Source organism: Oenanthe melanoleuca, chromosome 2 (genome assembly GCF_029582105.1).
Source record: "Oenanthe melanoleuca isolate GR-GAL-2019-014 chromosome 2, OMel1.0, whole genome shotgun sequence".
In the NCBI taxonomy this organism is placed as follows: domain Eukaryota; kingdom Metazoa; phylum Chordata; class Aves; order Passeriformes; family Muscicapidae; genus Oenanthe; species Oenanthe melanoleuca.
This window is the reverse complement of record NC_079335.1, coordinates 100,451,879-100,466,413: the sequence shown is the minus strand read 5'-3', so window position 1 is coordinate 100,466,413 and position 14,535 is coordinate 100,451,879. Positions and strand designations below refer to the sequence as shown.

Here is a 14,535-nt window from a genome sequence, read left to right as displayed (position 1 = left end):
GGGAACTGGAGGTGTATTGTGCCAAGCACAGTATTGATTTCTGAATAATCTCCATTTGTAGCTACAAACACTGTTTTGCTCCAGAGTTTGGCCAATTTTTGATTTTTATTTTAAGACTCTGTAAAACCTAAAATTACAGTAACATTATTAAAGGAAGGTTGGGAAGCTTATTCAATTTTTCTCTCATCTTTTAAGTATGAAGTATCTGAAAACAGTTTGAAAATCCTGGGGATTTTTTGTGCTTTTCTTGTCACACTGGTTGAGTAGTCTGAGATTGTGAGCAAATTGAAGATGTAAATTTCAGTAGCATTTGTATTAAAAAACAAAAGAGAGAGAGTACTGGCCCTGGGTGACTGTCCAACACACGTAACATCTGAAGCTATATATTCTGAAAGTATTTCTTAGTTAAGCTAAGTAGTAGTGCCTTCAACTGAAATTGATCCTCAGAGCATCTCTGGAATCAAGACCCCTAGAATATGCAAGTTACTGTTGTTTGTGATCAACTTCTGTATAAACAAAGCTAACAGGTGGTAAAATCTTAGTCTCAGTAAAGGCAGAAAACAGTATTTTAGGTTACTTTTTAAAGAGTGATATGAATTCTCAGTTGATAGCTCTCTTTCCAAGTTTCATAACAAGATTGGAATAATTTCCAGTTTTTGTCAGTGAAGCAGTAATATAAAAACATTATTGTAAGTGTCTGGGGTTTGTATAGACGAGGGCTTATCAGAGTAATTAAAAGCATGTTGGTGAACCAGAAAACTGCTTCTTTTAAGGAATCTTAAAGAACCAGGATTTTCCTAAATCATGTTCTGTTGACTCTGCAGATTTGTCTTCTAATGTAATCTAACTCCAGTAAGTCATGCCAAAAACTTGTATTTTATAATTATTTGTTTGCAGATGCCTGAGAAGGAGGTTAGGACAGGAGAAACAGGCGGTGATAACTCCTTCATCTGTAGGAGTTGTCAGCAGCCTTGCAGGTTAGGGCTGGCTGAGGCACATGGTATCTTCAGTGTTTGCCCTGTCACTTCGTTTTCTTTTCTGCAGCTTTATCTGTTTAGCTTCTGATCCACATAGATCTTTGGCTTTTGCAGTGTTCTGTAGAAGTACTTAAGCATGCAAAACTCTTTTAGACTGGTTGCCCAAAAAACTTGGTGCTTGCTAGATCTTTTGTTAGAGAGGTGAGCCAACATTTCTTACCTTCTTGAGTGCCAGTTTCTATTTATGGATCTCTTCCATGCCTGTCTTCTGCTATCCCTCCTCCTGCCCCAGCTCAGAGACACAATGGAGCTGTTTCTTGTATACTGCTGTTTCCCCTTTCAGTGCCTTTCTGTTGAGGTGCATTTGAGTTGAGGAAGCCATACCATCTCTCATACCATATCAGAGAGGTAGCCTATGTTCATAGCGGCATAATTGTATTTGGTGTTTTATTGTTGTTGTCTGTTACTTTTCTAATTATTGATAATAGATTTCTTTTTGCATTGCATAGGTCCTTCCTGGACATTGACCTAATATATGCATGAGACTGTCTATTGCTACAACCTGTTTCCTGTGCAGTGATGGTGGATGTGGGACCCTCTCTCCAGGGCAATATGTTTCATCTGTGCCTTTATCATTAGGGCAAGACCCATTCTTGAGAGCTGTGAAAGTCCAAATACTTTCTGATAGCTGAGTTACCTTCTGCACAGCTGTTTGTAGAGAGCTCTTATAGGCTTGTGAGGTACCACTTCTTTTTTTTTGACTTCCCAGACACTTCTCCAGCCTGTAGCACTACGTGGAGTGGTTGTGACCCAAATGAAGCAGCCAGTATTTGGCCTTGTTGAACCTCATACAATCCATGTCCATATTTATGCGTTTGACAAGAATCAAGTATTCTATACAAACTGCCATTTTAGAGAGTTTTTTAAAATTTGTTTTGGTTTGTTTTGGTTTTTTTGTTTTGTTTTGTTTTTTGGGGGGGTGAGGTTTTTTGTTTTTGTTTGGGTTTTTGCTTGGGTTTTTTTGTAGCTTGGTTACGTCCAGTTAAGTGATTCTTTGATATGAATATTGTGATGAGGTATATAATTATGTATTTCAGATGTGCAGTGTGTTCAGGTGATAATGAGGAGGAAACAAAAAACATGTAATCAAGCTTGAAAAATTTGGGAATTTTGAAAAAAATTTTGACTTATTGAAAAATTGTTGGGAAATTTATAAGCAAAGTAGTTCAGCTAAAGGGTCCTACAGGCCATTTTAGTAGTATGGTTGGCTTTTACTTTCTCTATTTTTGGTTAAATAAATGTGATTATATTGTTTTTTTTGGAGGCAAACAGAATTTTCCAAGAAATTCAATTATTACCTTGAAACATTCAAACTATAGGTAACTCCTCATTTATTGCACTAAGCTATTGTAGATACTTGCATTCTCAAAAAAAAATAATAGGATTGCACCATGACTATAGCGAAGGAAGACAGATATAAAATACTTACCTGCTTTGTTCTCTGCCTTTTTTAAAATACAATGCATTCCTCTTTTCTAGATGAAGTTTCAGTTTTATAGCTGTTTTTGCTCATAACACACCTGCAACCTTAAATGCATTTTTCCTTTAATAAAGAATGTTACATTTTGGTGACCCTGAGATGTTTTTATTCATGATTCAGATCTCAGTAAATGATGGAAGTATAATAATATATTATCTAACTGCAGTGTAGGAAAACATATTCCACCTTTCACGTCTCCATTTAATTTCCTCTTCTTTTTTGATGGGGATAGATTTCCCTAAGTGCAGAGAACATCTAATGTCACTGAATATTCATCCCCTTAAGCATTACAGGCTTCTGCTATGAAGTGAAAAGTCTGAATGCTTCACTAGTACTTCAACCTTTGCAACCTACATATATGGCTAGATTATATTTGGGCAAAATCATACAACAGTTGTAAGGCAGATATTTTCCATATTTCAAAGACCACGTTAGTGATCTTTGTATTGAAGTATAATGCCTGATAAGAGACTTAAGTCAGTTTCCTAGGCAACCATCAAATGTTAAACTAAATTTCTTCTAAGGTGTTATCCTTTTATAATTAATCACATTGAGCGCATTCTGCAGCTGACATCAGTATTCTGGGAGCCCAGACACGCAAATTTGGAATCTTTCTGTTAGTACTTCCTCTTAAGATTCTTGAAAATACTTTGGAAGCAATAAATATCAGGGTATATGTTCTTTCATAAGACTATGTGTCTGTATTCTGGGAAGAATAAAGCAGTGTTCAAATGTTACATCTTTTGGTATTTAAAACTACTGCTTGTTCTGTGACTGAAGAGACATTAGATAATTATGTATTACACTCCCAGGAGATGGCATTAATAATTAAAACAATCATATATATCCAAAATAAAAGATTTCGCATTATGGGCGTATGTGTCTGGGTGATAGGATTTCTGGGAAAAGTGTCTTCTCATACTTTCCTAAAACAAGTAATATAACTTGGTCCTCTTGTTATTGTCAAAAGGAAAAGAAAGAATATAGTAAAGGTATGCAAAATCTGTTTCAGTTTTACTGGGCAGTATTACACCATCACATATTTTTCTGCAGATATTGAACTGTCCATTAGTCTGTTATATAACTATATTGACATTGGCTTTTACATACAATCTTACAAGGTGTTGCAGAGTATTTTACTTCCCTGAAAGTTAAAGGAAATTTAATTGAAGTTAAAATGACCAAACACAGATTATATTTGTATATGTACATATATGTAAGTCTCAATAGGGATACACATTTTACACACAAAAACTCCATATGTAAATCTATTTATATGTTTAATAGTAGTTACAAATTCATGTTACTGTGAAAAGAAACCACTAGGAAAAATAGTTTTGGAAAATAGTTGTAGTGGCATATACTAACACAGGAAAAAAATTTTAAGTGTTTTAATTTTTTACCAGGTAGCTTCAAGAAGTGTTGGAAGATCATTTAAATTAGTATCCTCAGACTAATTTAAATGCTCTATCAAATTTATTGTTATAATGAAGCATGCAAGTGTGGCTGCTCATGTCCTGGATGGGTGCACTCTTCACTGGCTTAAAAAATGGCTGAGCCCAGAGGCTGATGGTCAGTGGATTTAAATCCAGTTGGTGACTGGTGGAAAGTGGTATTCCCCAGGACTCAGCACTGGGGCTGGTTCTGTTTAATACTTTTAACTATTATCTTAGTAAGGAAATGGAAGGCACACAGACAGTTTGAAGATCAGACCAAGCTGGACAGGTGTGTTGATGTGCAGGACAGTAGGAATGTTCTACGGAGGGATCAGAACAGGCTGGAGCAGTGGGTTGAGGCCAATGGTGTGAGGGTCAGCAAGGCCAAATGCTGGGTACTGCACTTAGGTCACAACTACAGGAAAAGCACCTAGGTATGCTGCATGCCATGAGGCAGAGCATGAGCCAGTGTGTGTGCCCAGGTGGCCTAGAAGGCCAGTGACATCCTGGCCTGTATCAGGAGTAGTGTGGCCAGCAGGATCAGGGCAGATTATCCCCCTGTGTTCTGCACTAGTGAGGCCACACTTCAAATCCTGTGTTCAGTTTTGGGCTCCCTCATTGCTAGAAGAGCATTGAGGTGCTGGAGCATGTCCAGAGAAGGGCAGTGGAGCTGATGAAGGGTCTGGAGAACAAGTCTGATGAGGAACAGCTGTGGATTATGTAGCCTGGAGGCTCAGAAGGAACCTTACTGTTCTCTATAACTACCTGCAAGGAGGTTGTAGCAAGGTGGAGGTCAGTGTCTTCACCCAGAAAACAAGTGATAGGACAAGAGGAAATGGCCTCAAGTTGTGTCAGGGGAGATCTAGATAGGATATGAAGAAAATGTTCTCATTGAAGATGTTGTCAAGCATTGTTAGTGGCCAGGGAAGAGGGTGAGTCACCATCCCTGGAGGTATTTGAAAGTCGTGTAGATGTGATGATACTGAGGGACATGGTTTAGTAGTGGCCTTGGCAGTGCTGGGTTAGTGGTTGGCCTTGATGATCTTAAAAGGGTTTTTCCTCACCTAAATGTTTTCTGTGTTACCTGATGTATTTTAAAGCAGTTATAAGGACTTGCAAACATGAATTAAGTTTTTGAGTGAATTAGGACTGAAAGCAAGTTGGTACAAGAATTTGGAAATACCAATTTGAGGAAATCAGCATTAAGTGACACCTACGTTGTAAGTTTTTGCTTTTTCACTTACTTAATGATTGAATTTTTTGGGTGGAAACTCAAAATGGGTAGTTATTCAGGCTGTGACTCTTTAATAAGTGGTTATAATGTAGTATGAAGAAATGCTTTGAAAATGCATAAAATCCATGAAAACCGAGAACTGTATTAGCATGAGCTACCATGGATTATATAACATGGAGAAAAATGCTGGATCTTCACGTGTCAGGGCTTGAGTGAATTTTATTCTTATTTTTCATTTTTATTAGTTTAATTGAAATGTTGAGACTAATGGCACGTTCTGCTGGTGATTCAAGATCAAAAATGCTTGCAAAACAACTAAACGTAAAACTTGGAATAACTAGGTTGGAAGGGACCTTCAAAATTATCAGTTCCATGTCATGTCTTAAAAAATGGCCAACCTATGGTGTTAGAGAAAGCTTGGAAATAAAATCAAATAACTCAAGAAACTGAGTTGCTCAAATAAAGTAAAGTAGGCTTTTCTATTTATTTGAAAGATATCTTGTCTCAAGGATGCCTTGTTGCATCTAAATGCAAGTCAGGTGCTTTGTCTGATATTGCCTTTTCATTTTACAGCTTACTGACCTCACAAAAAGCTGTGTTGGATTGTTGAATGATTTTCTTAAACAATAAAATGCTGACTTTCATATTTTTTTACCTTTTTGGAAAAGGCTTTTAGAGAACAGTCCATTATTAATAATTTTTTTCTCCATAATAGCTGCTTTTGTATTTTTCTAATGTAACAAAAATACTAACTTCCTGAAACACCTCAGAAAATCCTTAAATTTTCTTTGGTTTCCTCTATAGTTAATGGTCACAGCTAAAGGTCATAACTGATTTAAGCTGCAACTTTTTTCATCTCTGTGGTTAGATTCTCTGAAGTTTCAGCTAAAACAAACAAACAAAAAACTCCTATGCAGGCATTTAGTTTGGGGGATTTTAGTGTGGTTTAGTTTTGGGGGGTTTGTTGGGTTTTGGTTTTTGGTTTTTTTGTTTGTTTGTTTGTTTTTTTGTTTTTGTTTTGTTTTGGGTGGGGTTTTTTGTTTGGTTTTTTTTTTTGTTTTGTTTTTTGTTGTTGTTTGTTTGTTTGTTTGTCTTGGCTAGCTAGTGCTGGAGTTTATTGGTAGTGGGAATTCATTTTAGCTGAAGTGATCCATGCTTGAATGATAGGCTGTAATTTAGAATACCTATCTGCTTCCTGTCCATGGACATTTCACTGCATGACATCTAGAAATGCAGTGCTTTTAACTCAAGAGTAGAGAAACCCTAGCCTTCTTTGGTTTCTGCTTAATTCTAATTTTTCTGGTTCTGTAAAAAACCTAGCCTAGAGCTTAAAAAATTTCAGAAGATGACATGAACATTTGTTCATAATTTTCTAGTCTTCTTTCAGGTTTAATACACCTCTTGAAACTTTTTGGCCTTTAAGACAGTTCTCCTGTTCCTGAGACTGACACCTTGATAGGCTCATGGATAGATCATATAAAAAAAGCATTTGGTTTTTTCCTCTCTCTTGCTGATGATGAACAGCATGTGTCATTAATCCCTCTAATGATTTTCTTAATTAACTCCTGGAAAGACCCCAAGAAGCACATTAATGTCTGAAATTGCTGTTGATTTAACTGGCCAGGACCTTATATTGAGGTGGGGAGCACTGAGGCCCTGACAGCCTGTTTCTGCTTCTTTGCTTAGAAATAGCCCCTTGACTACACAGATCCATCAGACTGTGGCTGGCCCTGTAGAAGCCCCTGTGGAATGCCTTTCTCTCCTGTGCATCCTGCCCAGATTGCAGAGGCAGCTTTTACAGCTGTTCAGTGCTGTTGCCTGAGCTGGCAAGGTTTCTGAGGAAAGAGGAAGATATTGCTACCAAGGTTTAATCTTTTTCTGTCCTCAAAGACTTCAGTAACTTTAGTAACATAATTTTTTGCCAACATTGATAACATTTCATCAGTAAAGATTATTTTTTGCTTAATGCTTTTTTCTAAGTCTGCAGTAAAGGAGTATTTAAAGTTGGTTCATAGAAATAGGTAGACTTGAGACTTAAAATGAGCACAGGTATACAAAGAGCAAGCAGATGTAAATGGTCAAAAGAGAAGACAAAGCAACAATACAAACTGAAAAGGTCCAGAAGGAACTCCTGTTAAAGTTTAACAGAAGGAAATTGTTTGTGCTACCTATGGCAATTTTTGCTGCAGGGGTCATATGGTTAAACTGCTCAGGTTTTTGGAAATACGTTGTGTGCCATTCTAGGCAATTTCTGTGATTTACTTGTTTTATCATCTTCAATCGAGGTAGAGGAAATCAATATTTAATCTTTTAGGCTATACTCTGATTCTGAAGGCTGGTTTGGCCTTATCTCATGTATCTACTGTCCAAACTAGTGGTGATAAAATTATTTGGTGAATTTGGATAAATGAAAATTTATTCAGATTTACTGAGATAAGGAAGGCAATGTAAAAAGAAACTGATGGGACAATAAGCTCTATTACACAGCAGAAAGGAAAAAGGCATAAATAGCAGCTCAGATGTAAATGCACAGCATTGTCAGCCAGTCAAAGGGGGTGATTGTCCTACTCTGTTCTGTGCTGGGGTGGCCTCACCTCAAGTGCTGAGTGCAGTTTGGGGTACCAGAACGTAAAAAAGACATTAAGTCATTAGGGAGTGTCCAAAGGAGGCCAACAAGGATGGTGAAGGGTCTGGAGGGGAAGCCATCTGAGGAATGACTGAGGTCACTTGGTCTGTTCAGCCTGGAGGAGAGGAGATTGAGGAGACACCTCATTGCAGTCTAAAACTTCCTTATGAGGGAAAAGAAGGGGCAGACACTGATCTCTGCTCAGTGCTGAACAGCGACAGGGCCTGAGGGAATGGACTGAAGTTGAGCTAAGAGCAGTTTAGGTTGGATATCAAGAAAAGGTTCTTCACCCAGAGGGTGTTGAGGCACTGGAGCAGTGAAGTGGTTACAGCACCAGCCTGACAGAGCTCCAGAAGTGTTTGGACAATACACTCAAGCCCATGGTGCAACTCTTGGTGTGTCCCGTGCAGGACCAGAAGTCAGATTCAGTGATCCTGATGGAGCCCTTCCAACTCAGAATACTCTGACTCTATGAAATAGCAGGTCAGTTTGAGGTAGATCTGGTAGAATTAATGACCGCTATGGAATATTTTTGGTAACACTTTTGGGTTTTCTTCAGTAATCAAATTGTGATATAATGTAGAAATATTAACAGGAAAACCTCAAGAGTGGCTGGAAATGATAAGAAGCTTTGACAGTATGCTAAAACATGGCAAAAAGGCAAGTTGAATGGAATACAGTGCTTCAGAAAAAATAAACAACAGTTGAAAAAGGAATCACTGTCTCCTAAATTTAGTGTTGTTTTTCTCAGCGTATCGGCAGAAATAAATAACAGAAAGATGTCATAGTTATTAGGTTTTCCAAAATCCATTTGAAATAATTTAAGAATCTAGGCAACAGAAGATAAAAGGTGGATAAGGTTAATGTAAAACAGTAGGAATGCTAGTCCAGACTGCATGTGACAAATTATATACCTCAATGAGTAACTTGTTAGGAGGCTACCACATTGAATACAGCCTTTCATGTATGGTCCTACTTCTCCCTTTTCACCCTTCTTTTAATTCTGACATCTTTTTGAGATTGTTTAGTTTGTAGGCTGATGCCAGAAACAATGAAATGGTTGTATTTGCATTGCAGTATTAAGAGGGACACTAATTCGATAATGCTGGTGAGAAAGCTTGTGCATCTTAAAGGAAAAGTAGCAGCCGAAATGATGTTCAGTTTTGAAACTTGATCAATAGGAAACCCAACTTCCAATGGTTTCCTATTGGTGCTTATTCTGACAGAAAAGATGAACAGCCACACTGAAAACCAGCTGGTGGTTGCCAGCATTCAACAGCCTAATTTCATTTGTCTTGTGCAAACAAAATATATCATGCCTTATATGGGGACTTACAGAAACTTGAGTTTTAGGGGGGAAAAGCCAAGTCTGCAGCCATTTGGACCCTTTAACAATTCCCACAGTGTGTTGTCCCTCTGTCAGAGCTCCAGTAGTGGGAAAGGCTGGCATGTTCAGTAGCTGCACACACTGAAATCTGCAGGCTGTGTCATAGCTTAGTTTAATTTGGTGACCTCATCTCTGTTTAGCAGCTTCTAGTAGCTGTTTTGTGGGCTTGCCTTGGTGATTTGATCAGAGCCCTGGTATCTGCAGCTCCATCAAATGACTCAGAGTACTAATTAGTCACAAAGGAGCCGTGTTCTCACAGGACTGGCACTGGCTATGTTTGTTTCTTTTTCTGTAAAGCTAAAATTGCCTTCAGCTGCCCAGCAGTCAGGTCAGTGTAGAGATGTCACTAGCAGTGTAAGGCATGCTGAAAATGGACATGAAAAGTACTATTGGCAAGAAAAATGCAATCAGTAGCTATATGAGTGGTTGGAAGTTCATGGGAGTGTTCAGCTGTGTACTCCCAAAAATAACTTCCTGAGTTCTGGATATTTTTCTCTGTTCACAAAATTAAAAAAAACCCCAAAACTAAACCCAACCACCAAACAAAGCAGAAACACCCCTTAAAAACCCAAACCATAAAGACAAAATCTCACGCTATCCAAACAATAGCAGTCCAACCCAAACAAAAAACCCCCATGCTCTCCTTTTCAAACTGTAAAATGAAAGTAGCTGTACTAATTTCTTCAAAAAAGAAAGAGCGGAGAAGATAGATGAAAACCACAAAACCTTGATAGTGGTGGCTGAAGATGTCAGTGGACTATCCAGAACCAGTAGATTTAAATACTCAGTTTAGGACATTAAGAAAGCCTTCAGATATCGCAGGAGGGGAAATTCAGACTTCAGCAGTGTATTTGTCAGTAGCAATCATGGTACAGAAATGGCTGCTGTTTCTAATGTAGGAACAGGTGACTCAGGAAACCTCCTCAGAGTTCCCTTTATTTTGCTGGCAAATCTATTGTTTAGTTATTACTATAAAATCATTAAGTACTGATAAAATTACTTCAGATCTGCCTTTCACACAATAGGCAAATACAGTTATTTCTTTAGTGAGTAGAAATTATTTAGCATCTATTGAGGTCAGGCAGCAACTGTAAAATACTCTCAAGTGTTCAGTGATGTAGTACCAAATGTAGCAAAAAATTATTTTAGCTGTGAAGATATATTTTCTATTTGAAATACTTTAAACCACTGTCCTTTGAGGGATGTGATCACCAATTCCACCACCTCCATCAGTTGTGCTTCCTGAAGGAATACAGCACACTCAGTATCATCACCCCTTATTTGGGAGAAGTGATACTGAAAGCATTGGGGGGAAGAATCTCACAAAGAGTTGGGCCCAGAGGGAGGACTGGGAACGAGTATAGAAGCATGTCTTGCACAACGTGGAGCTGGCTATGAGTTCGCTGAGATATCTTTTCTAATATCATAGCATTAATTTATCTGATGTAATTATGAACTTCTGTCTGAAAAAGCAAGCAAAAACAATTGGCAAGTCCTTTGATTTTGATTTTTACTTATTTTTAGGGTGAAATCATCAGCTGTCATGCAATTTTACTTAAATATTATTTGAGGATGCTTGTTTTAACAGAGTAATGTTTAACAATGCTTTTACTGAAATAAGGCTGGGTTTCCAGAAGATACGCTGTATGAATTAAGGGATTTAAAACTTTTGATTTTCTTACAATAAACAGCAAAATCACACTGATTTTAAAATAGTCATAATATTTCTATTCCAGTTGTTTGCTGCTCACCATGCCTAGCATTATTTTTTTAGAAAAGCCAGACATTCTGAAGCTAACTGCAACATTTAAAGACGAAATCAAAGTCATTCACACAGTTTGAAGATGGGAAACTTCCATTTCAGCATTATGCATTTGTTGTTAGTCCTTTAAAATACTCAAAAAAGCACTTGAGACTTTAAAATACTGTGGCCTGCTTAAACTCAGTGTATTTTTGAATGACATGTATATTACGTCTGTTTCAGAAAATATCTTTTAACATTAGAAAATCTTCATTGGGTGTTTAATCTTTTTTACTTTCTCTTTTTTTCCCCTTTCCTGTAGTTCTCCTGCCTTTGATAGATCGTATGGGAGATGCCAAAGACCAAGTGCGGGAGCAAGCACAGAATCTTATATTGAAATTGATGTGTGAAGCAGCACCACCCATGGTATGATTGCACAATGCAGATTCAGATGGAGGCTTCCAATGAGCTTATGACTTGTATGAACTGAACATGTCACAATGTTATGATGACTGTTAATGGTGTAAATGTTAAAGATACTCTTCACAGATTGACACTCATGTATTGTTCAGCTAAAGAAAAAAATCTTAGCATGGTGTGATTCTGCGTATTTTGCACACCATAGCTAAATTCTGAGTAAATGTTTTTATGTGACAGGGTGTTAATTAAAGCATGTTTGACACATCTTCTGGATTTGGACAATGGTAATAAATAAGTTTAATTAGCCTCAAATTTATTTAAAACTAGATTTGTACTTGAACATGTAGGACTAGTCCTAGTAGTTAAGGTGCACGTTTTCTAACTTAATCGGGCTTTCTAACTGTATGACAACAATGCTCTGTGAACCATGGACAAACTGAGGCTTGTCGTTTTTGGTTGTGAGGAGGCTTGCTTGACTCAACCTTCAGGTCTAAGCATTATGTGGCTTCTGAGTGCTTGATCTTATATCTTGACTCCGTGAGTCTGAAAAATGGAGGACTGTTTTACAAGATTATATTCTAGAAAAATGATGTTATTTGGAAGTCTGGAGACCCTGGATGTGACTAGGAACTTACTGTTTGAGTTTTTAGTTCCTGAGGAAAATTTGTTTCTGCCTTCTAGTTCTAGAGGTTAATAGGGAAAAAATGGGGGTTTGTATGTGCTGATTCCTGGCTTTGTTTATTCATAGATACAAGTTTGAGTGATTGTGTGCAGTGAATAAAATGTGGACTTTATCCAGAGTGAGAAAATTATAGTCAGTTGTTTTATTTGCCTGATAAAACATGTAGGATGCTAGGCTATTATAGAACATGTTTATCTCCCTTTGGCTAGAGATCTGATTGGGATTTAGGCATCAGAGTCTAGTAATATCATCCACAAAGATGTGCCTTTATCTGTTCACAGGCTGCAGTATCAGTCATATTCATTGAACAAAAGACATGCATTTTTTTGTGTCAAAGTGCCAGTAAATGATATGTTACTGTGCCCAAGATGCTCCCAATACATGGCATGCAGACCAGAACCTCTGCAGCACAGCAGAGCACTTTGGAGATACCTTCATTTGAACAGCTGCTGATAAAGAAATTGATGGTAGTTGCTTTGTGCTAAGCCCTTGTCAGGAAGGTTTTACATTCTTGGTCCATCTTTGTGCAGAGTTGTTGGGCTGCTCATGTATGCTTTCTCAGTGTCAGAAAGCATACAAGGTTTGTGGGTGTTTTGGTTTGAAAGACAGGTGTTAAAAAACGTAGGAGCCTCTCTTGAAATGGACAATGTAAACCCCCTCCCTTCAAATTATTAGAATTTTGAAATTAAGGGGCTCTCAGGCAAAGATATGGGAATAGGAATAATAGTTGTTTTCTAGGAAAAAATTAAAATAAAAGTACAGTAATACAAAAGAAAAAAAGAACCAAAACACTGACAGAGTCAGAATACAGCCGACACCCCGTCAGTCAGGGTGTTGGTAGCAGTCCAATTAAACGGTGGCTGCAGTCCTTCTGGAGTTACGGATGTGGTTCTGTTGAAGCAGTGGTCCTGTAGAAGGGTGCAGTTTTCCTCTGAAGGTCCAGCGATGATGTGGGAAGGTATGGTTTTAATTTGGAATTCAGTGGAAAAAGACTGCCCTAATATTCCAAATCTTAGCTTTTTTTTCTAGGAAAGAAATGCTTGGTTCCTCCCCCTGGGTGGAATATCTCCCAATGGGATGATGTAATTTTATCAGTCATGCAGTGGGACTCAATGGCCCATTAACAGAAGATACCTCCCTGGAGGATGGAAGGGTTGTGGAAAAGATAAGGAACACTTCCCCACCTGGTTTTAACAGATGACCTATTAACAGAAGATATCTTCCCCAGAGATAAAGATCATTACCCTACCTTGTTTCAATAGATGGTAATAGAATATATACTTTTGGTTGCATCCTGCTTTGCAAGCCAATACAGTGGGTTCAAGAAAGAGCATGTGTGTGTAAGACAAGGTATGGCTCCCCTGGTAAGTCCCCCAGGGTGGGAGAAGTCTGGCTTTGTGGTTGTCTGCTCTCTGGAGAGCTTATGGGTCATTACAGCTTTGGATGAAAAGCATCAATCATCCTCACAGCAGAGACCAAAACAGAAAAGTCTTTCATGTGCCTCCAACAGTGAAATACAGAGTTTTGGGCTCTTTGCTGCAGAGAAGCATCCCTTTAGAAGAGCTGAATGGATTGAGGATGAGCCCTGTAAATTTCTTTCTAGTCAACTCATCTTGCCTCTTCTAGCATGTTGGTGAATAATATTTATTTTGTCCTGTTGTTAAATCCTTTTACTTGTTTTAGGTGGTTAGGTTTTTTTTGTTTCTGAGCAAGAACTAGATGTATATGTTTATGGATGGAAGGAGTAAAATTATAGATAGTATAAAATGTGCATGAGAGAACGAACAGGGGTTGACATCAGCTCCTGCTAGGAACTTTTGACAACTAAAATTTCTAAGCAGCCCTTTGAATTTTTCTGCTTAAAAAAATCAGTTCTTAAGGGATAATTCAGTGAAAGACTAAATTTCTCTTTAGTCTGTTTTGCTTATTTCAGTAGTCTGCAGTTCCCTCTCTACCTGTATTTTTATACATATAGCAAGGAGGTTTCCTCTTTCCCATGTTTGTCCATGGCAATGGGTTAATTGGAAGGATATTTTCTTCCATAAAATCTTGTTCTTTGTTGTTAAGCTATGCAGTTTTGGCAAGCCATATCCTGCTCGTCTAAGGTTTGTTTTCTAAATGCAGTGAAGTATAAAACAAACAAACAAAAAAACCACAGATGGGGCAAAATTATCAAGCAGGACTCTAATGAGAAAATTTTATGTCTGCTCTGAAGCGTGCTACCTCATTAATAAAGAGGATGCGTATTCCCTGCTCTTGTGCTCTGTTTTTGTTGATCAACAGCTGTTTTGTGAGGGCTTCCCCCCCCAGAAAGCCGATTGCAATAATTAGTATGTAATACATTTTAGCAGCTTTGTGGCATCATTATAGGTTGCAGTTGCAGCACTCCGGGGTGCAGTTGGCAGGAGGGAGGTGCCTGGGCTGCAAAGTGTGCAGCTCCTGGCAGTGTGCAGCCATCCATCACTAGGCAACGCTGCCCGGATGCTGGCCAG

The 14,535-nt window shown here is 38.1% G+C and overlaps 1 protein-coding gene across 16 annotated transcripts in view; it reads left to right on the top strand.

Moving 5' to 3' along the window:
- The window catches only part of CLASP2 (cytoplasmic linker associated protein 2), a 150,896-nt gene that overhangs the window by 18,908 nt on the left and 117,453 nt on the right, over positions 1 to 14,535 (top strand). For all 16 annotated transcript variants that reach the window (XM_056485334.1, XM_056485333.1, XM_056485343.1 and 13 more), the window contains one exon: positions 11,264 to 11,367. In XM_056485334.1, coding sequence (XP_056341309.1) covers positions 11,264 to 11,367 — 104 coding nt within the window. The remainder of the gene's footprint in view (positions 1 to 11,263; positions 11,368 to 14,535) is intronic.